Raw genomic sequence first — 24,808 nt, 5'->3', positions numbered from 1 at the left:
CCCCTAAATGCCACTATTCCTCAAGAAGACCAACCAACCACTGGTAGAAATTTGACTACATTGGGCTCCTTCTATCCCTGAAGGCCACAATTTGTTATCACAGGAACAAACATGTCTTTGAGCTATGGGTTTGCCTTTCTGGCTCACAGGGCCTGAGTAAGCACCACTATCCAAGGGTTTTTTAATCCTGACTCAGGACCACTGTCTAAAGGTTTATTTATCAAGAATCTCTGAACCTCCAGCACAGGATCCCACATAATATCTTATCAAATCAAGTAACCCACTTTAAAGCAAAGAAGGTACTGTAGTGGGCCCATGACCATGGGATCCACTAGTCATAACATATACTACTACCCAACAATAGCTAGAGCACTGTAACAATCTGCTGAAGGCACAGCTGAAGCACCAGCTTGAAGGCAATACTCTGTGAGAATGGGGTGCCATCCTGCAGGATGCTGTATGGGCATTTAATCACAGACTTTTGTACGGTGCTATGCTCCCAACAGGAAGAATGTGTGAGTCTTGGAACCAAGGGGAGGAAGCAGGGTTGTTCCTCACATACTATCACTCCCAACAACCCATGGGGGACTTTGTGTGTCACTTCCACATGCTAGGCTCTGTGGAATTAGAAGTCTTGGTCCCCACAGGGGATACACTTTTGCCAGGGGACACAAGAAGAGTCTCACTGCTTTATAAGTTATTACTGCTACCTGGGTCTGTTGGGTTCCTGCGTCCAGGGAGCAATAGGCCCAAAAAGAAAAGTTACCATGTTGCCAAAGTAATTGACCCTTGTTCCAGTCTGCTAATGTTGCCATTATGCAAAATACCAGAAATGGACTGGCTTTTATAAAGAGGTTTATTTGGTTACAAAGCTACAGTCTTAAGGCCATAAAGTGTCAAAGGTAAGGCATCAACAGGGTACCTTCACTGAAGGATGGCCAATGGTGTCTGAAAACCTCTGTTAGCTGGGAAGGCACATGGCTAGCATCTGCTTGCGCCCAGGTTGCATTTCAAAATGGCGTTTTCCAAAACGTTGCACATGGGGCATTTTATCCTCTCTTAGCTGCTCTTCAAAATGTGTCTCTCAGTTGCTCTAGCAGTGAGCTCCTTCTGTCTGAGCTTTTATAGGGCTCTGGTGAACTAATGAAGGCCCACACAAATGGGTGGGGCCACACCTCCATGGAAATTATCTAATCAGAGCTATCACCTAGAGTTGGGTGGGTCACGTTTCCATGGAAACAACCTAATCCAAAGGTTCCAACTTAATCAACACTAATACCTCTGCCCCCAAGATTGCATTAAAGAATGACTTTTTCTGGGGGACATAATATATACAAACTGGTACAACCCTGATCATAAGGAAAAGGTGAGCTACTATTACACAATGGAAGTCAAAGGAAAACATGTTGAACTTAAATGGGTACCTCTGGGCATACCCTTGCTCAGTTGTGTCTATAAATGGAGATACAGTCTGCCTAGCCTAAGAAAGCCATGGGGATTAGGAGATTGGGCCTTTTGGTAATGAGGATTTGGTTCTTGCCACCAGATAAGCCATAAGGGATAGCAGGATAGCTGAGGGTGAGCAGCTATAGAATGGATATTGAAGGAAGGTGACAATGAGTATCAATTGTATCCCAAGACCAGCTGCGGTGGTAGGGACTATAAATCCCACTGGACTCCTTGAGGAACAGCAACCTAAATGTATATTGAGAAGTGGATCTGCAATACTTGAGGAACAACTCAACTCCCTGAGGAAAAGCAACACAAGGGATAAACTGTGAGACACAGAGACGCACCACCCAGATCCCCCTTATATGTCTACTGGTGATGAAAAACATAGTACTTTAACATCAGTTGGCATTCACTGCACACACACAAAAAAAGTCAACCTTTTTTTTCCTACAAACCCTTATTTATCATGTTGAAAGGTTGTATAAATATGCCACTTTGGGAAAAAAAATAATTAATTACCAGCATTCTGGAACTTAGCCATAAAGTAACAGTATCATAGCTGACAAAGATTATGGTAGACAAGGAGATGCATCAGGAGATCGCCCTTCAGGGGAGGACTTACCGCCTAGTGGTAGGGAATGCAGTCAGCACACAGCCTCCAGCTGTCAGCTCAGTCAGGATAAGCTTCAACTGCAAAGAATTGCCTTGCCAAGGTCATGCCCATCCGGGACCACATGCATCTGGTGACGAGTGAGGCAGGCATATAAAGGCCCAGCCATTTTGACCAACACTAGGATAACTATTGCAGATAATATTCACTCCAGAAATCTCCCGCACTTGGCTGAGGCCTTGACAGGCCTACACTGCAGTTTGACTTCTTACGCTGCCCAATCCTGCATCCTCCCTTTCGTAAGTGTTGATCCCTGATAAATATATTAAGCTCCAAACTCCACTTCAGCATCTGCTTCTGGAAAATGACAAAGGTGACTATGATCTACAACCCTACCTGATACAACTTAGAAGTGTTGGTCTGTAATCCTAGTGCCTAGGTATAACTCCCAATCCCAACTTCCCAGGTGGGAGACTCTGGACAAGGTAGGAGCCTCAGTGTCATCATCATTAAAACCAAGGAGAGTAACATTTCCCTTCAGAGAACAAATGTAGGGAATTAAATGAGTGTACAATAAGCGTTAGCTGTCATTATTAACCAGTTCTATGTGTTTCTTCTCCATTGTTGCAAGCGTCGAGTTCCTAAGTTCTTGGCCACACAGTGAGAAAGAATTCAAGTGCACAGCACAGAGCGAGGAAGCAGGTAGAAAGTTTATTGAGTACACACGCCAAGAGGAGTGTTATAGGTGCTCTCACAAGGGGAGAGGTACGCAATGCCGTGGGGAGGGGTGATTTTATAGTTTTTCTGTTTCTTCTGCAATTTTTTACTATTTTATGGCCGCCCCACCTCTGCTGAAACCTGATCTTATGTAACTCTCTCAGGCAGGTCAGTTGGCACAAGGTGCTGTTAACTGCCATTCTTCTCAGAATTATCTTTCTCCTTGCGACTGACAGCTCTCTGGAGTTTGCCCTTTGCTCATTATCCAGCCACCACCTTAATGCTAACCCTGCCTCATTACTATAGGCTCTGCTTAGTTTGTGATCTTTCATCTCATTCCTCTGAATTCTTAGTCTATAAATCTGGGCTCATTTATAGAACAGAAGTATCTGTTACTATTGGCTAATACAGTATTGCTTCTCTTTCAAAAAGGAGTGCTAACCACCAGGAGCTCCAGGGCCACAAGGAGCACTGAAGCAGAAGCTCTAATTCTTAGAATAAAAAGGCTAAAACTGTCCCCTTTGTTTGCAAAGAAGCAGAAGCAATGGGCTTGGTGCTCCCAGCTCAGTTCACAGGCAAGCTTCAATAAGCCATCAGGGAAGTATCCCATATGGGGAAATTTAGGAACAGAAAAACAGTGGTGGCAATTCTATGACATCAACCAAAAAAGTCACCAAACATTTTTTTATATCCTGTCTTTTTTCCCCTCTTCTTCCTTCCTTCTCTCCTCCCACACCACCCCCAACCCTCACCCAACTCCAGAGAGGGAGACAGTAAAATATGAGAAGGAATATTAGAGGAATAATCAAGATGTCCAGTCTTGGCTCTGCTACTAAGAAATTTCTGTAACTTTTTGAGAAACACTTCATTTCTCTGGACCCTTAGAGCTTCTTTCACAGGGTAGAGAAGTAAATTCCCCTTGCTTCTTCCAGGTCTGGGTTTTCATTACACTGTAAAAACTGTTCCTCAACAATATCATGGGTTTCTTAGGGATAAGAGCAATTTACATACTGTCTAATAAATGTCTGCTGAATGACTTGCACTGAGTTAATTGGTTATAGGTTACTTTTAAATTACAAGTGCCTCTTTGTTAAAAATAACAAAATTGTAAAAGGGGAGGAAAGTTAATTTGTAGAGGCTACCACAGACATGCATCTGATGTGTAAAGTTAGGTTCTGTTCATGCCTACTTGGGGGTGGGAGGGAAGAGATCCATTTTAACTGACAGGAAGAGGTATGAATTCTGGTGAAGAGAAGGAAAAGGAAATCGGTGGCTTTTATTTACTTATCTTAGTTTTAATAGTTTTCTTTATCTCAAGGTGCCTAAGTCCTACAAAAAAAAAAAAAAAAAAAAAAAAAAAAAAACCCTAAATCTATTTTGTTATAGATAGGAAATGAACATCCTTCTAGAGCTACTGTGCTTGGGATTCATGCTGGTTTAATGATATACAAAATGAAATGAAGTTTTATTTAAGACTATGACAGACTTACAAGGATATTTTCTTTGGAGCACTGTGATATAAATGTAGGAACAGATGAGGAGAAGGAAGAGGATCATATCAAACACTTCTGGGGCCTCAATGAGTGGTGATAGGTTTGGAGAGGGAGGGAACAGGTTACTGAATTTGTAGCTAAGGACCCCCAGGTTTCTTCTCTGGAAAGATTAAGTCCTAGCAAATCTAACTGTGGGGAGCTGGAGCAGCTGCACGGAAAGAAAGTTTCTAGATCCAAGAGTTATGTTCATTTAAAAGAAATAACCAGGGATAAAAAAGCATGATCCAACTATATGTTGTTTACAAGAGACTCACCTTGGACACAAAGACACAAATAGGTTAAAAATGAAAGGATGGAAAAAGATATTCCATGCAAATAGTAACCAAAAAAGAGCTGGAGTAGCTATTCTAATCTTGGACCAAATAGACTTTAAGTCAAAAGCTTTTATAAGGGACAAAGATGAACACTATATATTAATAAAAGAAGCAATTCACCAAGAAGAAATAACAATCACAAATATCTGTGCACCTAACCATGGTGCCCCAAAATACTGAGGCAAAAACTGGCAAAACTGAAGGGAGAAACAGACACTTCTACAATAATAGTTGGAAACTTCAATATACCATTCTCATCAATAGACAGAACATCTAGACAGAAGATCAATAAGGAAACAGATAATCTGAATGATATGATAAATGAACTAGACCTAAAAACATATCCAGAACACTGCACCCCAAAACAGCAGGAAATACATTCTTCTCAAGTGCTCATAGAACATTTTCCAGGAGAGAACACATGTTAGATCACAAAACAAGTCTCAAAAAATTTAGAAAGACTACAATTATACAAAGCATCTTCTCTGACCATAATGGAATGAAGCCGTAAATCAATAACAGGTGGAGAACTGAAAAATCCACAAATATATGGAAATTAAAATAACACTCTCCTAAACAACCACTGGGTCAAAGAAGAAACTGCAAGGGAAATCAGTAAATATCTTCATATGAATGTCAATGAGAACACAACATATCAAAACTTATGGGATACAGTGAAAGCAGTGCTGAGAGTGAAATTAATAGTCCTAAGTGTTTACATTAAAAAAGAAGAGCGAGCTAAAATCAAAGACCTAAATGTACACCTGGAGGAACTAGAAAAATAACTGCAAACTAACCCCAAAGCAACAGAAGGAAAGAAACAACAAAGATTAGAAAAGAAATTGAGAATATAAAAAATAGCGAGAGTTAACAAAATCAAAGCTTTGAAAAAGATCAATAAAATTGACGAACTCTTAGCTCGACTGACAAGAAAAAAGAGAGAAGACGCAAAGAAATAAAATCAGAAATGGGGGGGGTGAATTATATCGACCCACAGAAATAAAAAGAATCAGAGGATCGTAAGAGGACACCATGAACAACTGTATGCCAACAAATAACACACCAATGTGAAAAGGACAAATTCCTAGAACACTGAACAACTACACTGACTCTAGAAGAAACAGAAGAGCTCAAGAGACCAGTTAAAGCAAAGAGATCAAATCAGACATTAAAAACCTCCCACACTCTATGTGGGGATATGACTCCCAGGGGTGTAATCTTCCTGGCAACGTAGGACATGACTCCTGGGGATAAGCGTGGACTCGGCACTGTGGGATTGAGAAAGACTTCTTGACCAAAGGGGGGAAGAGAAAGGAAACAAAATAAAGTGTCAATGGCTGAGAGATTTCAAATGGAGTTGAGAGGTCATTCTGGAGGTTATCCTTATGCATTATATTGACATCCCTTTTTAGTTTTTAGTGTATTGGAATAGCTAGAAGGAAATACCTGAAACTGCTGAACTGCAACCCAGTAGCCTTGATTCTTGAAGACGATTATATAACTATATAGCTTATATGGTGTGACTGTGTGATTGTGAAAACCTTGTTGGCTCACACTCCCTTCTTCAGTGTATGGAAAGATGAGTAGAAAAATGGGAACAAAAAGTAAATGAATAATGGGGGAGGGGTGTTCTTTTTTATTTTTATTTTTATTTTTATTTTTATTTTTATTTTGAAGGAACGAAAATTGTTCAAAAATTGATTGTGGTGATGAATGTGGTGATGAACTACATGATGACACTGTTAACGATTGTACAGTTTGGGTGACTGTATGGTATGTGACTATATCTCAATAAAGTTGTATAAAAAAACAAACATACAAACAAAAAATCCTCCCACAAAGAAAAGCCCAGGACCAGATGGCTTCACAGGTGAATCCTACCAATCATTCCAAGAAGAATTAATACCAATCCTGCTCAAAACTCTTCCAAAAACTGAAGAGAGGGAACACTATCTACTCATTCTATGAGGTCACATTATGCTGATACCAAAGCTAGATAAAGATACTACAAGAAAAAGAAATGACAGACCAATTTCTCTTATGAATATAGATGTAAAATCCTCAACGAAATACTTGCAAATTGAATCCAAGAGCACATCAGAAGAATATACACTAGGATCAAGTGAGTTTTATCCCAGGTATGCAAGGCTGGTTCAACAACCAAGAAAAATCAATTAATGTAATACATCCCAAAAAATGAAGGGAAAAAACACAGAATCATTTCAATTGATGCAGAAAAGGCATTTGACAAAATCTAGCAACGTTTCTTGATAAAAACACTTACAAAAATAGAATAGGGAGATGGAAGAAGACGGCGGAATAGAGAGGGAGAAAAGTTAGTCCTCTGGAGTAAATAATAGAAAACCAGGAACAACTAGTAAATGATCTGGAATAACTGCTGGGGGACAGCCGTGACTGTCAACACATTGTGCACCAACCTGGATTAGGAGGAATGCCTGAGATTGCAGCATGGAATCTGTAAGTAAAAGCTGTGGAACAGCTTTTACTAGTAATGAGTAATCTGAGGAGGAACTCAAGAAAAAAGTTCCATTTACAACAGCAACCAAAAGAATCAAATATCTAGGAATAAATTTAGCCAAGGATGTAAAGGACTTACATATGGAAAACTACAAAAATTTTTAAAAGAAATCTAGGAAAATGTAAATAAATGGAAGGACATTTCATGCTAATGGATCGGAAGACTAATATCATTAAGAATGTCAATTCTAACCCAAAGTGATTTACAGATTCAATTCAATCCCAATCAAAATTCCAATGGCTTATTCTGCAGAAATGGAAAAGCCAACTATCAAATTTATTTGGAAGGGTAAATAGCCCAAAATATTGTGAAAAAGAAGAACAAAGTTGGAGGACTCATACTTCCTGACTTTATAGCATATTACAAAGCTACAGTGGTCAAAACAGCATGAACTGGCACAAAGATAGATATATCGACCAAGAGAATCAAACTGAGAGTTCAGAAATTGACCCTCACATTTATGGCCAACTGATTTTTGACAAGGCTGTCAGGCCCACTCAATTGGGAAAGATCAGTCTCTTAAAAAACGGTGCCAGGAGAACTAGCTGTCCATATGCAAAAGAATGAAGGAGGACCCCTATCTCACACCACATACAAAAATTAACTCAAAATGGATCAAAGACTTAAATATAAGAGCCACAACTATAAAACTCCTATAAGAAAATACAGGGAACCATCTTCAGGACCTTGTGTTAGGCAATGGTTTCTTAGATTTTACACCCAAAGAACAAGCATCAAAAGAAAAAATAAATAAAGGGGACCTCCTCAAAATTAAAAACTTTTGTGCATCAGAGGACTGTGTCACAAAAGTGAAAAGACAAACTATTCAATGGGAGAAAAATATTTGGAAACCACATATCTGATATGGGTTTAATATCTAGAATTATAAAGAAATCCTACAATCCAATAACAAAAAGACCAACAACCCAATGAAAAAATGGCAAGACTTGAACAGACAGACACTTCTCCAAAGAAGACATACAAATGGCTAAAAAGCACATGAAAAGATGCTCAACAACATCACTAAGTTCGGGGAAGATGCAAAGCAAAACCACAAAGAAATACCATTTCACACCTACTAGAACAGCTACTATTTAAAAACAAAAAAAAAAGAAAATTACAAGTATTGGAGAGGATGTGGATAAACAGGAACACTCATTTACTGCTGTTGGGAATGTAAATTGGTACAGCCATTGTGGAGACAGTTTGGCAGTTCCTCAGGAAGCTAAATATAGTTACCATATGACCAGACAATCCCACTACCCAGAAGAAGTCAAAACAGGGACTCAAACAGATATTTGCACACCAATGTTCTTAGCAGCATTATTCACAATTGCCAAAAGATGGAAGCAACCCAAGCATCCATCTACCAATAAATGGATAAACAAAATGTGGTATATACATACAATGGAATATTATTGAGCTATAAAAAGGAATAAAATCCTGACGCGCACAACAACATGGATGAACCTTGAAGATATTATGCTGACTGAAACAAGCCAGACACAAAAGGGCAAATGTTGTATGATCTTATTGATATGAACTAATTAGAATAAGCAAACTCACAGTTAGAATCTAGAATATAGGTTACAGGGGACAGATGTGGGCAGAGAATGGGGAGCTCAGGCTTAATTTGTACAGAATTTCTATTAAGGTTGATTGTAAAGGTTTGGAAATGTATAGAGGTGATGGCAGCACACTATTATAAATGTAATTAACAGTGCTGAATTATGATGTGAATGCGGTTGAAAGGGGAAGTCTTGGGTCATGTATGTTACCAAAATGTAAAAAGATAAAACATGGGACTATATAACACAGTGAACCCTGCTGTGGATGATGGACTGGGGTTAATAGTACAAGTATAAGAATGTTCTTTCATGAATTATAACAAAGGTCTGACACTAATACAAAGTGTTAATATTAGGGTGGTATATGGGGAAAAAATACACCTAATGTAAAACAAAAAGATGGATGGAGTCACATGGCAGGGAATGCAGGTGGTCTCTAAGAGCTTAAGGCAGACACTGGCTCAGAGCCAGCAAGGAAAGGGGGATCTCAGTCCTACAACCAAAAGCATCTGAATTCTGCCAGTAAGAAGAGTAAGTGTGGACATGGATTCTTCCCCAGAGGCTCCAGAAAGAACTTTCTTGCCGATTCTTTGATTTCAGCCTTGTGATATCTGAGCAGACAACCCAGTGAGACTTTTGTGAGAGAACAGAGAAAATAATACAGGTAGAATACAAAAGCTGGAAGATATTAATTTGTTGATTTAAGCCACTAAATTTGTGATAAATTGTTACACAGGAGTAGAACACTAATGTATTCTCCAGTGAAACGAGCTTTAATTTGAAGGGGAAAGGGCAAGAAAACTGCTGGCTGTGGGAACCTGTGGAAACCTACAGCATCTCAGGGAAGGAGATAGGGGAAAAAATAAACAAACAAATAAACCAACAACCACCTAGCCCCCAGGAGGGCAGGAATACCTGATAGGTCTAGCATTACATCTGGAGGTGGGGCAGGATCATTTGTGGAGGTTATTTTCCTGAGATACAGGTTTCCAGTGTCTGCCTTTGTCTCGGACTTAACCAAAAGTTCAGATAATGCACCCCATACACCCCCCACCATGCTAGCATGCATTAAGTAAAGTTAATAGTCAAATACAGCTGTGAAGAGACAGATTCTCTCCAGGAAGCAGCACAAAGGGAAAATGCAAAGCCAAGAAATGAGCTCCAAAGCCAAATGGAGCAGATTAAGAAAAACTCTGGCAAAAACAAGATTACAAGAGGAATTTTAATCCTCTGGTTTACTTAGAGTAACCATAGCAGCAACAAACTTCAAACCCAGCCCAACTCTTGATAAATTAGGACAAACCCTCACAATAAAATCATAGTAGACGAAGTGTTTAAAAAAATAAACTGTTTATATTTCTTTAAAGCAAGGGAGAAACAGAAGGGACAAGAAGAGGAAAATGTTGATAGTTGTTGAACCTAGGTGATAGGTACATGGAGTTTCATTATACTACTCTGTCTACTTGTATGTGTGTGTTTGAAATTTTCCTAAAAAAAGTTAAATAAGAAAATACAGATAAAATAAATAAGATATGCCCATGAGTATCTTTGCCTGAACCCCAAAATACAGCTTGAGATAAGAGATGGGGGGGGGCATGAGAAGGTTCAGCTCAACAATTTATAGTGAAGTCTTATGACTGGGCACACAGTGAATCCCAAAACATTGTCCTCTCCTATCATCAAATGCCCACCAAAGTTAGACACTGGAGTCTTTATATAAATTTGATCTGAGACCCAAGCCTGATAAAGTCTCTTGTTGTAGTTAAAAACAGGTTTATAGGAGACAAAAATGAGCAAGGGAAAGGTAGAACAACTGTGTATGATGGTGCCTATTTCAGTAAAAAGGCCAGGGATAACAGCATTAAATCTTGGGCCCGTGGAAGCATAACCCTTTTTTATAAAAAAAGCATAACCCTTTTTTATATAGCCTTTTTATACAGGGCTTTCCAACTGTTTTCACATCATGGTGCACCCAGAAAATGATACCTATAGGACACTGACATAAGCAGCTGCCCTGGGCCTCACCAGTCCACCTTGAATGTTAAGGGTATTATGGTAAATAGGGGTAATTTCACTGTATTTCAATTAAACCTCAATAAAGCTGTTAAAAAAGTAAAGCTGTAAAGAAAAAAGAATACTCATCAGATCTACAATAAATTAAAGTGTATACTCCTGCTTTTTATAAATAAATTTAAAAGTGTCCATAGGACAATGCAACATGCTTAAAAATAGGAATATACTCAAAGGAAAAAGGAAAATTGTCATCAGCTGGCCCTTTTCTGTGGATCCTAGGGTAACAAGCTAAAATCAGTTAGGGAAATGATTGATTTTAGTGACAATGGACATACTTTGGGAGCTGATGAGGAACCAACAAAGTTAGGATCCATCTTCTCCAGAATTTTAAATTCCAATAGGTTTCCATCTGTGCCCTTGTACAAATAAGTTCTACCAAGTTTTCTGCACAATAATCATTCCCTTCATCTTAGATATTCTGACAATTGTGTTCACAGATATCTCTACCTCTGGAGCATTCCTTGTACTCCTTCTGAAGCAGCAGTTCTTAGTCTCATGAGCATATAGGAATCATCCTGGGAGCTGTTTCAAAACTACGGATGACCGAGCCTCACCTCCAAAGAGCTCCCCATATGATTCTAATGCATAGCCAGGATTGGGAATCACCGCTCTAAAGGCTCCCTGATTTTCAGAGAAGAGTCGTGGCCATATCTGGCTGATTGGTCCCTTCTCTTGGAAGCCCATTCAAGCATACTAATACCCAGCTGTCAGTATGCCCCTAAAATGAGGACTGGTGTTGACTACTCAATCTAAGGACCAGCAGGCCTTGCGCTCAAAGCTTAACCTAGTGAAATCACTGCCCTCCCCCCTACGTGGGATCAGACACCCAGGGGAGTGAATCTCCCTGGCAACGTAGAATATGACTCCCGGGGAGGAATGTAGACCCGGCATCGTGGGACGGAGAACATCTTCTTGACCAAAAGGGGGATGTGAAAGGAAATGAAATAGCCTTCAGTGGCAGAGAGATTCCAAAACGAGCCGAGAGGTCACTCCGGAGGGCATTCTTACGCACACTTTAGACAACCCTTTTTAGGTTCCAAAGAATTGGGGTAGCTGGTGGTGGATACCTGAAACTATCAAACTACAACCCAGAACCCATGAATCTCGAAGACAGTTGTATAAAAATGTAGCTTATGAGGGGTGACAATGGGATTGGGAAAGCCATAAGGACCACACTCCACTTTGTCTAGTTTATGGATGGATGAGTAGAAAAAATAGGGGAAGGAAACAAACAGACAAAGGTACCCAGTGTTCTTTTTACTTCAATTGCTCTTTTTCACTCTAATTATTATTCTTGTTATTTTGTGTGTGTGTGCTAATGAAGGTGTCAGGGATTGATTTAGGTGATGAATGTACAACTATGTAATGGTACTGTAAACAATCGAAAGTACGATTAGTTTTGTATGACTGCGTGGTATGTGAATATATCTCAATAAAATGATGATTAAAAAAAAAAAAAAAAAAGCTTAACCTAGGTTTAGAAACACATTCCAATTCCCACTCACAAGTGCTCCAAACAAAAAGAAAATGACCAGTTCTTTTCACAGTAACCAAAATTGGAGAAATGATATATTTAATTTCTCAGCAAGCTAGAGCTAAGTATAATCTCAGCTGTAAACAAGGTTTTTCATGATTTGTTATGAAAATTTCCTGTTTATCTATTATAAATGAAAATCAGAGTGTACCACCATATCAAAATTCATTCTGCCCCCAAAACTCAGAGACAAAGCCATTTCCCTATACCTACCTGTCCTTATGTTACAGAGCTAGCACTCTGAGGTCCCTGTACGTGAGAGCTGATGGAATAATTGTCAGCATAAATGAACAGAGACATTGGCTTACTGCTTCTTGATCACTTATAATCCCAAACAGAAACTTTTGGGATTGAAAACTATGGGTTACTAATAGTCTACATGGCAGAGAAAGTGGGGGAAAAAAAAAGACACACACCAACAGACCACCAAAATTACTTTCCAATCCTGTAAAGAACAGAAAGTTAGTTTTTTTTATTTTTATTTTTTTATTTTTTAAAAAAGAGTTTCACTTACAACCAGCATTGGTTGGGAATGGCATGGTGTGAAATATTAACAATCCCTGAAGCTCTGAATCTTTGTTATGCAAAAAGAGAATTTTAAAAAAAGATCAAGTTTCTAATGAGCTGTACTACACAACCACCTATTTCTTTTCTTCCTTTGCCCAATAATGGTCAGAGTGATGTAATAACCACACTAGACAGCTGTCTTCCTAGATAAAATCACCTTGTAAAGGAGAAATGCAATTACAGAATGCAATGAAATATAATTTTTAAACTGATTCTGCAGGCTGCCACATTCAACTTAGTGCTTAATGGCCAGGTTCTTTATTACAGCTTTCTACTTTATGTAATTTCTCTTTGATTCAGCATCTATGGAAGGCATTGAGTTTTAAATTTTAATCTCTGTCACAATGGGTGACAGAGTCAGCTAGAAAAGAAAAGGTCAGCTAGGACAGGTCAGCTGAGAGTGAGGCCATGACCTAAACTAGACAGTGCCATCGGACAGGTAAACTGGCAAGGATAGCCAGCCTAGGAGGGGAGCAAGTTTCTTTTACCAACTCCTCCTCTGGTCTCCCTCCAGGATCCTGGCAGATTTTATACCCTCTCAAAACTTCTTGTACCACCCATACACTGCTAACTATCAAAACTATATTTCTTCACCCAAATCAATCCCTGACACCTTCATTAGCACACACACAAGAATAACAAGAATAATAATTAGAGTGAAAAAGAGCAATTGAAGTAAAAAAGAACACTGGGTACCTTTGTCTGTTTGTTTCCTTCCCCTATTTTTCTACTCATCCATCCATAAACTAGACAAAGTGGAGTGTGGTCCTTATGGCTTTCCCAATCCCATTGTCACCCCTCATAAGCTACATTTTTATACAACTGTCTTCGAGATTCATGGGTTCTGGGTTGTAGTTTGATAGTTTCAGGTATCCACCACCAGCTACCCCAATTCTTTGGAACCTAAAAAGGGTTGTCTAAAGTGTGCGTAAGAGTGCCCACCAGAGGGGACTGGAGTATTTTAAAGCAAATCCAATACATCATATCATTTCACTGGAGGCTTACGGACACCTCAAATTTAACCCTCAAATGGAACTTATAGCTTTCTCATCTGTTTATAGTCACTAATTTCTGAAGCTTTAGATTCCCATCCCTGATCAAATACACACCTAGCCTGTAGCAAGTGCTCAATAAATGCTTGCAGAGTGAAGTGTACACAAACACACACATACACATACACACAGTGGAGGGCCAGGCAGCAGGAATCGAGGTTCAAATAGAGTCGAGATAACAAGACAGGATCAAGGACTTCCTACCTACTTTCTGCCAGAAGCCAGCATTTCCAAGTATGGGTGAAGGCAAGGAAACCCTCTGGCTGAGGCAAGGGAGCAAGGTAGTCCTGTCTGTCCGTCTAATGTATCACAGTTTTGATAAGCTACAGATTTCAGTCTGTGGCTATTAGAGGAACTAAATATGGTTCTCTTAAAGGGAGAAAGTATCTTTTACAACATATATGCTAATGAAACACAATGACATAGAGCATTTAAAACAAAATGCCCCTATATTTATTCTCCATAGAAAGATTTTCAAATTAATATTTATGAAAGATTCCTCGTTTATGTCTGAGATTTTCTCCTGCCCAAAGAGAGGGGATAAAAGACAAGTAACATGAAACAATTAACTTTTAAACAGTTACAAAGGACAAACTTATTAATCTGCATTCTGCTACTTGATTAATCTTCCTAATTTACCACTTTCTACATATTAGTCCCTGCTCATGAGCCTCTGGGGCCTGCTGCTCCCCTGTGGTAGCAAGCTGCTAGGCCACTGCCTGTCTTTCTGACTCTGTTAGCCAGCTCCAGCCTCCAAACTCAATCCTACTCATCCTCACTCAGCAGGAAGAATCAGCACAATGGAAAGACCTGCAACTCCAAATCCTCCCCAATAGCATTTCTCTGTCCAAATGGCACCTGGTTCTAAGCCATTTAAGTACCCAAGGCTTATACTGCCACTTTACTAAAGAAGCATGAGCAGTACAAACACGTGTCCATGATATCTTGCAAAAGATATTCTCAGCCTCATCAGCTAATGGGGGCAGCACCGAGAGGAACTAAGCCTTCAGGCCTTTACTCCACCATCAGACAGGGTTAGGCAGTAAAGGAGACACATAAGAGTACTGGTCCTCCAGAAGTTTTCAACCTAGAAGGGGAGTTAATCATATCCCAAGGCAGAAAGTGACAAATGTCATAGAAAAGATACAAAACTAAAGTGTTACAAGAGTTACGAGTTGAAGGTTTCTTTCTGCCAAATTATTGAACATAGTTTTCCTTCCCAAGTCAATGACAGACTCAGAGAGACACTTTCCTCCTCTACCTGCCAATAACACGAGCACATAAAAAAAGACATTTCAAGAACTATTACAGGGTGTTTCTTCTCTGGTTGCTCGAATGAGAAACTCTAAAGAGCAATAAGGACAAAACAACATTGGAGACTGGAAGACTATGCTATACCCTTGGCCTCAAATCACTTTCCAATTCTATTTCAAAGCAAATGGAAAACAAAAACAAAAACAAAAGCAGAGGGAGAAAATGAAATGGTGCTTGTACAGTTAAATTTTAACAATCCAATCAGGCAAAACCCTTGGTTCTTTATTCCCTGTTCCCATTCTGAGCCTGAGAGTGCAGGATGCTTTCAAGGAGCTCTAAATACCATATTGTTGACCATAAAGGGTTTCTTTCTGTCATCATGTCAAGATGGCCTGACAACAATTTATAATGCTCCCATCCCTTCACCAGCCACAATTATAAAATCTTAACAAAGCTAGATACACTAGTTTCTCCTAACCTTTTAATCTTTACACAGAAAACTGGCTGAAACAAATAGACAAATTATTTTTTTGCCCGCACAGAAGGATGTAATCAGTTACATGACTGAGGACCCACATAAAGGTAACCCTTGCTTCTGAACTTTCCTATCCAAACTCAGGACACTGAAAAGATTTGACTTTTTGAAATAAGACTGATAACCCGCACCATTCAAACTCCTGCTCTCCAAACTTAGGAACTCTGTAGATTTGGATAGAAAGATATTTATGTAATGACCCATATAATGAAAACAAAACAAAACAAAACAAAAACAGGAGGCATTCGATTGAAGAACTCAGGATTATTCAACTATAAAAGCAAAAGTTTTCAGGAAAATTGGTCTTCTACAGGACGAGTAAAAATAAAAGAAGTACTGAGCCAGACAGTTTAAACATGACTGATGTTAATAAATGAGCTTTGGTAGTGGTGGATATTGGAAATTGATCTCTTCCTTATTAATGTGGTCCCACAAAGGAGAAAAAAGATTTCTCCATATTCTAGAATGCAAACAATGTTTTAATCTTTAATTATATTCTCAATTTTAACTCTTCTGAAGAGTTATAGCCACCTAGGCCTAGGATTATTTCTTTATTACATAGCTTCTCTGTGGTATTTAATGAATATTGTTACTTAATACTTGCCAGTAGGGAAAAGAAGGACTTATGTGAATTTCCACCCAAGTTTTGATGACTTCTAAAACTCAGAAAACTCGTAACTGCAAAATTCACTGTTTCCTTTCTGAGACACTTGGTACGCCAAGCCCAAACTTAGGGTGAGTCAGTGACCTAGGTAACATGTTCTCTTTTTAAAGCATCCCGGGAAGAAGGGATTTAGGAAACAACACTGCATTTCTAAAGCTCACGGCAATGAACCAGCTTACTTCTCATTACTCATTGCTCAGAGGAAATAAAAAGAGGTGCTAAATATTCTTGCTCAAAGCTCCTATCATATCAAATTTGAAGAATTTAATGTAAATTTATCAACATATAACTGAATTCTACCCTCAACAAAATAGCAAGATCCTCAGGAGACAAAACAAAGCCCAAGTAAACAAGGAGAAAATTAGGCCCATGCAAGGAAGAATGTTCACAGACACTATTCAAATAACAATAATAGCTAAGTTTTTGTAATTGAGTAGTAGTATTAGGCAATGGAATTTCATACTTGTATGGCTGAGAATACAACTGTTTAAAAAGGCCTCAAAAATCAGAAACAGAAGAAGCACTGATGTGACAGCCAGGAAGGTATATAAGAAGAGACTCCAGGTTTAGTGAGCTTCATCCTGGTAAACATTTGCCTTGCTTGGTTTAAATTTTAATGACCACGATAAGCTCCCATCCTCATTCATCACTATCACCAAGGATAGATTTATGTCACTGCTTTGCTCTCCATGATTCCTGTTGGTTTTACATGAAGCAAAAGACAACATGAGCCTCTGCCTTTCAAGAATAGGAGCAGCATTTACCAGCCATCTTGGAAAGAATCCAGTCCTCTGTATAAGTATCATGTATAATTTCGAGTTGAAGATCTTCTTGGGAATCAGTGCGCAAGGCAGTGATGGAAAATGAGCCTCTTTCAGTTAAAGCTCCCAGAGTCAAATTAGTGGCCCTATTGAAAGCAATCTGTCATTCAAACATAGGAACACCTAGGTGTGAGCGCTGTGTCATAATCCCTGTTACCTCCTGAAACAATGGCATTTCTTTCCTGCAACACCTGTCACTCCATGTTGTTTCTGTGTTGTTGTTGTTACTCAAACCTCAGGTAGTCATCCAAGAAAAAGAACATCAAGTGAAACACTTCTTGCACTTTCAAAGGTATTAAGACAGTATTGAGGAAATGTTACTGGTAGTCTCCAAAGGAATCAAGGAAATACTATTCAGCAATAAAACAGACGGAACCTCTGACACATACAACATAAATGAATCTCAAAATCAACATGTTGAATGAAAGAAGCCAGAAAGAAAATATTACATTCTGCATGACTCCATTTATGTGCAGTTCCAGAAGAGGCAAAGCTACGGTAGGTTGATACAAATCAGAACACTGGTTGCCTGAGGTGGGAGAGAAACCGGAGATAAGTATAGACAACTTCAAGGAGTTTCGCTGTAAAGAGGAGTGAAATGAGATGGGTGGGGGAGCTAGAAGGGGAAGTGGGAGTGAGAGACAGGTGTTCTCGCAGCTATGCATGCTTTGTATGCTGACAAGAATGATCCAGGAGTAGGGGAAATACTGATGGTGTAAGAGAAGGAGAAATGGCCCTGAGTAGGTGAGGGGGGGGTTGGACCTAGTAGACAAGTGGAAGGGTTAGCTGGGAACATGAACAATTCATCTCCAATACCTGAAGATAAGGTAGCATATGGAAGAAAATGTGCCATTAATTCCACAGGCAGGATCTTTTCACAGAAAAGAACATGATACAAAAGCGTGCCTGTCCTCACAACTTCCAGGGCATTGGGAGTAGTATTTAAAAAATAATCTTTCTGAAAAAAAATGGCCACAAAATTAAATGAGATCTACATGTGCAGAATAAGACATAGAAGAGTCTTTCACCTCTGCTGCCAATGAAAACCATCATTTCATCAGCTAAGCTGCTACAACACAAGAATCACAGGTGATTCAGTTTGGCCATATTTTTTTAAATCAATATACCATGCTAACACAAAAGCACACCAAAAAAAAAAAAAATGCATAGTAAAGTTGGACTGTCTAAAAAAGAGCACAAGTAAAGATAGCTCCATCTGTTAATATATTAAATACATAGATATCCCAATATACAACTTATAGATCAATCAAATAAGATAACAATCCTCCAGGCCAATCTCAACACTGTGAGAGTCAAAAGCAAACAATGTTTACACAGCAACAGGGGATACAGCTTCTTTATGAAAACAACATTGCCCCTTCTGCAAAAGATTTAACTTAATATAAACACATGGGACTCACGGAAGTGATGTGGCTTTGTCAGTGCACTAACACAAGATAAAAGATCTTTCATCACAAAAAAATATCTTTGTCTTCATACAAGCTTCCATGGAGGCGAAGAAAGATATGAATCATTAATCCCACAAATCACTAATCCTATGGAAATGCAGAGAGGAATTGAGTCTTCAAAGACTACTACTGTGAAAATCAATATATTTTTAAAACATTGTGCAAATCCCTTGCATTCTTGCCACACCCATGGTCTCAGCATAGTTAAGTAGAACCAGTGGTTTTGTTCTAGTAGCGTTAGTGCCATCCAACTTCTAATCCAAGTCAGTGCAGAAACCATCTATCACTGCATTAACAGGATGCATAAAGTTACAAAGAAGGGCATATAAAGATTCCAGGATTCACTGTTCTCCACTGTTTAAAAGTAAAACCTTTCCTTAGAATCCTGTAATCCTATGCAAGAAAGCATTTAGTTCTCTTAATAAAAGGCAGTGGAGCAATTCTGTGAAATTCGGCTGGGTTTCCCTAAGCGGAGGATCTCTGTTTGGCATCCTGTCCATGGTCTCCTTGAGTGTATGATATCAAAGGATCATGGCCAGCATTAGAATTTAGTACACTTTATTATGACACCCTTCTACTCGTTTGTTCTTCTGTTTCTACTCAGAGTGTCCTGAAAGCCAAAACTATATTTTGTTCATCTCTGAATCCCCAGCATCATGCAAAGAACCAAGCACTTGTAGACACTAAGTAAATATTTACTGAATAAATAAGTAAATGGGGCTTAGAGGCTCAGCCACTCTTCCCTTTATAGAATGCCTCTTCCTACTGGCAACTGTAATGGTTTTAAAACACATCTGCAAAATCTTTGACACTCCTTCCTTCAAGAGGTAGAGATTCATCCCCTCCCCTTGAACGTCAATCAAACGTAATAACTTCCTTCTAAGAACAGAATAAGGTGGAATTGATACCATGTTTCTTCCGAGGCTTGGTCATGAAAATGATAGCTTCTGCCTAGCTCTCTTTCTTCTTAGATCCCTGGCTCTGACAGAAATCAGAAGCCATGTCATGAGGACACTCATGCAACCTATGGAGAGGCCTACATGAAGAAGAACTAAGGTCTCCCCCAACTTGTCTGTCATGTGAGTGAGCCAATTTGCAAGTGGATCCTCTAACCCCAGTTAAACCTTTAAATGACTGTAGCCCTGGTCAGTATCTGACTGCAACTTTATGAGAGTCCCCAAAGCAGAACCACCCAGCCAAGGCACACCAAATTCCTGACCCAAAGAAATTGTGAGAGATAATAAACACTTTTTGTTGTTAAGCCACCAAGTTTCTGGGTGATTTGTTACATAGCAATAGACAACTAACAAAGCAACCCTGGAGGATTTGGGTGTTGTTTAATAAGGGGGTTCAAAGGATTTCCCTAATGATAAAGTTAGTTCAAAGAGCTTTTATTATGGTCATGTCTTGCTTATGAACAAAATTTTGTAACTAATAGTCTTCTACAGAATACAACCATGGCTAATCAATATATAAATTCAAATATTTCATAGATCAAATTATACTGCCTTAAAATTTAACAACTACATTTCATAAAATTTTGGGATATGATACACAATAGTATAATAAATCCTTTTTGAAGGTTGTTTTTTGCTTTTAAAAATTATAAATTACATATACATATAAATAACTCTAGAACAATATCCACAAAAACTTTTAGAGCAATTTTCTCAGTATTTTTTCTTTTTTTAAATCTATCATTTTCATCTACATTATATGTATATATATATATAATACTAGTGTATTATATTTTATCTTTTAAAAAAATGTTTATAACCCAATTTGAGCAACTACTTCTTATTCATGTTCTATCCCTGATACTAATACAATGAGTGGCACATAGTAGGTGCTCAGTAAAAGTGCAATGAATGTCTTTTAGCTATAGATCCTGCCTAGTGGACAAGAGCTCTATTTGGGATTCCAACATAATGGAATTTTTTGAGTCCAAAAAGCTCAATGATGTGAAACAGCGGCAGTCAATTTTCACTGGAGATAGGGTACTAAGTATAGGAAATCATTTCAGTGCTGTATTCTTAGGCCACAGTAACCACTTTTCTCTTTGAAACTAAGTATTTTGAGTGATTTATTATAAATGTATAGTGACAGTTGTGAACACCTTTTTTGTTGTTGTTGGCATGAGAACAGAGTCTGTTGATTGCCTTGGTGCTTAAAATAGTTTCTAAGTGTCCTCATAATAGCATGTCACCTGTAAACAGGATTCAAGCCAATGCAAATTAACAAATGGTGAACAGATGGACGAAGAACTGACTTTTGTCAAAAGAGAGTTAGCAACAAACACTTTTTGGCTCCAGTCTTATGGGACATTAGAAAGTCTTTCACTTCTCACCAAACATCTTGCCTCAGTAGAAAACCCATGCAGGAAAAATGACAAGTTACAAGGCCCACTAGACTTCAGAGAACTGAAAGTTGAGATTTGTAAAATAACCAAATCAACACAAGAGAAACAACAGATAGAGTAATGTTCCTTAAGAAGCTTTTTGCAAAATAGTGAAAACTCTCTGTGACTTGCATCACTAAAATACGCTGTCCCAGTAGTCTCTGAAAAATATGGCATCTGTGCATGCAGTATACAGAAAAACAACTGTCAGAGGCTAGTTGGTTATGTTGATGCTATCAGGGAAACAAACATTACTTGTAAGGAAACCTGAAAATCAAAGAAATGGTAGTCTAAGAATGTTCACTGATAAAAGACCCCTAAGGGAGTCATCTCCTGTTATCCCCCCACCCCCCCAGTTCACCACTGGATTTTCTCCTTCTCATTCTCTAAGTCTCCACCTAATATTTCCTTGTAGAGGCCTTCTTTCACCACCCTATTTAAGCAGTTTTCCCCACTCCCATTCTTTACCACCCTATTTATTTCCTTCCTAGAGCTAATCATAACTTGAAATTGTATGACATTATTTTGTTTAGCTTTTTTCTTTTCTTCACCCCACCCCACCACCACTGCCCACGCCAATAAAAAGAAACACTTCACGAAGATGGGACTATGTCTGTCTTACATTGTATCCCCAGTCAGTGCTTGGCACATGGTAGGTACACAATAAGTATTCACTAAACAAACAAAATGAATGAGATCTTTACCAAAGACAAAAAGAAAACTGAATCTTTGGATTAGAAATTTTTTAATTTAGTTTTTAACTGAGGATATAAAAAAGTCAGGCGGGGGGGGGGGGTGCAACAAAAGAATAGGATAGGACAAGGAATGAGTTTAAAGCCCAAATCAAGCCTTTTGGGAGTACTGACCCTTCTCAGGGGAGTGTGCTAGCTGACAGAAAAGCTATCAGCACAGACTGATATTTTTACATTTCTGATTCCACATCACTGAGTGAGTACCGGCACTCATTTACTAGTGTTTCTAGTGCAAAATAACCTGACAGGCAAATGGATAAATCAATTGTGACACATTTGAAGGAATATCACACAGCAACAAAAAAGAACAGACAGAACACCCCGGATGAATCTAAAATATACTAGGTTGAGTAAAAAATGTTAGTACAAAAGTTGTGAAGTTCAAGGTCAGGCTAAATTAATTGTTGTTTAAAGAAATCAAAAGTAGCGTTAAACTCACAGTAGGGAAGGGAACAGAGGTACACACCAGAACATGATGAAAACTCCTTATGGGATTCTGGAAGTGTTCCATGTCTTCATCTGGGTGGTGGCTACATATGTGTATACCTATGTATTAAAATCATCAAGCTGTATACTTTGTGAAATTTTACTTTGTGAAATTTTACTGTATTTGTTATCCTCCAGCTGGGAGGGAAAAAAAGAAAGCACATATATTACTACTTTAATAAAAACAGTGGAGCCCAGCACTGATTCTAATCCTGGCTCTCACCAATTCCCTAGGTAATGTGTAGTTTGTCAAATTGTATTCCTTGGTTGTCTCACTTGTAAAATAAGGACAAATGTACTCTTGTTCTGCCAATTTTGAGAATGTGATAAGGAAACAAATAATCTATCTTGAAATCATGGGTGGAAAAGTCACACACAAAATATGTAAAATATGAACTACATTATAGCCATTCCATAAAGATCTATGTAATACGTTACCTTCATGCTTGGTTTTTAATCCTATTAGGTACCTTTTTAAAAAGAAACAATTTTGCAAAAATAATAACTTCCCAGTAGGCAAAAACAAGCACAAATAGAGTTCACTCAGAACAAAAGTACTTGTTCAAACCCATTACTCACTGAGGTGGTAAAACAAGAGTCGTGGGTTGAGCCTTTGGTCTACGTTTAGCAGACACTCCCATTTGGTTAGCAGAACGTTTCAGTGACTGCTGATTCAAAAGGCCAGATGCTAGACCTGCATGGTACTGCAACTGCAAAGAAAAACAAAACAAAAGGGAATGAAAAAAAAAAAAACATTAGGTAAATGCAGGGCAAGGGGTATTAAACTATCAATACTTGATGCATCCTACCACCTTAGAACATAGTAAATAATTTCAAATACAGCCATTAACATTCTACTTCAAGGTATTTATTTATAAGGAGGTAAGTGAACAAATAGGGAAAGAAACTTGAGTAGGGTTGCTCATCACAGCATTTTATAAAGATGAAGAACTGGAAACAATCTAAATGTCCAATAATGAATTGGAAAATGGGTTAAAATATGGAAAGAACTTCACAACATTTTGTTGAATTAAAGAACAAAAACAAGTTACACCGGGCACAAAGAGACATTTGAAAAGTTCTCTAAATTAACAGTGTACTTCTAAGTAGTAGAATTTGGGTGATTTTTACGTTCTTTATTTTCACTACTATTCATATATTCATATATGTTTTATATAAACAGTTTCAAAGCCTATGCCATTTTTTATAAGATCCAGAGGGTTTCCTTAATGACAAAGTCAGTTCTGGGAACTCTTGTTATTGTTATGTCTTGCTTATAATAAAATCCACGTAACTTGTAGTCTACCACAGACCATGACTGTGACATGGATTGTTATATATAGATTCAAACATTCCATGGGCAATGCTCAGAACCATAGGGCTACAATTTTCAGTGGTAAGGTAGATACAAATATCAATCATAAGAATATGCTCATGAATATACCTTACAACAATGTATACAAATGAATATAGGGTCATTTAAGAGAAGTAGATGGAGAAGTCAATTTCATTTCCATGTACATGAGATTGGAACAATATAATAGGGGTAGGGAAGCAGCATAATTTAAATGGGCACAGTGTCAGCACTCTTTGCTTTGTTCCTAGACAACTGCTGAGGTGTCAGGTTACTTAGGACAGATCATTTTATTTCTCTATTTTTTTAATAAGAAGATCCAGAGAGTTTCCTTAATGACAAAGTTAATTCTAGGAACTGTTGTTATTATTATCAATTTCTCAGTTTCTCTATTAGAAAAGAGAAATAACACTGCCGCTTTCTAAATGCAACAGGACTTTTAAAAAAACCACCTCATTGAGTTATAATTTATATAAAACAAAAGTACACAATTAAAGTGTACAATTCAATGAGTTTTGACAAATATATATACCACCCCAATCAAGATGCAGAAAATGTTCATCACTGCAGAAAGTTCCCTCATGCCCCTGTGCAGTCAATCCCCTCTAATTCCTACCATAGGAATATTTAGATTTAATATACAATCCATCATTCTCACTCATTGCCAAATGAAGCTTACATCCAATTTGACATGTGACAATGTTTCTCACCTTCCTTTTTTAATCACATGTTTTTGTATTTTAAATCATGAGTTGTCACAAATCTTTCCATAATAAAATTATCCTTGAAAGGTATTTCAATTTTGAACAGATGTAAATAAAACATTCAAATGTGAAAATGCCAAACTAGGAATTTGGATTGAGATCATTTATAACATCCAATATGTTTCTTCCTCTCTTCTCAAATTAAGCAAGGTCTTGCAACCACTTATTTAGAATTTACTAAATATGCAAACAGTCATTCACTCTGAAGCTGAGTCAATTTCTTTTCAAAATGCTCTTCCAAGGCACAGATTTCCTTTGCAGAGTTAGCCATCTTATGGCTCATAATAATGAAACTGGTGACCACCCATATAAAAGGGGCTGGGCCCTAGATG

The 24,808-nt window shown here is 38.2% G+C and overlaps 1 protein-coding gene across 2 annotated transcripts in view; it reads right to left on the bottom strand.

Annotated features, from left to right (window-relative positions):
- Positions 1 to 24,808, bottom strand: part of MED27 (mediator complex subunit 27) — a 296,509-nt gene that overhangs the window by 193,463 nt on the left and 78,238 nt on the right. For both annotated transcript variants that reach the window (XM_037851143.1, XM_037851142.1), the window contains exon 3: positions 22,938 to 23,068. In XM_037851143.1, coding sequence (XP_037707071.1) covers positions 22,938 to 23,068 — 131 coding nt within the window. The remainder of the gene's footprint in view (positions 1 to 22,937; positions 23,069 to 24,808) is intronic.

The sequence above is a fragment of the Choloepus didactylus genome, chromosome 10, assembly GCF_015220235.1.
Source record: "Choloepus didactylus isolate mChoDid1 chromosome 10, mChoDid1.pri, whole genome shotgun sequence".
In the NCBI taxonomy this organism is placed as follows: domain Eukaryota; kingdom Metazoa; phylum Chordata; class Mammalia; order Pilosa; family Megalonychidae; genus Choloepus; species Choloepus didactylus.
This window is presented reverse-complemented; position numbering and strand designations above follow the sequence as displayed.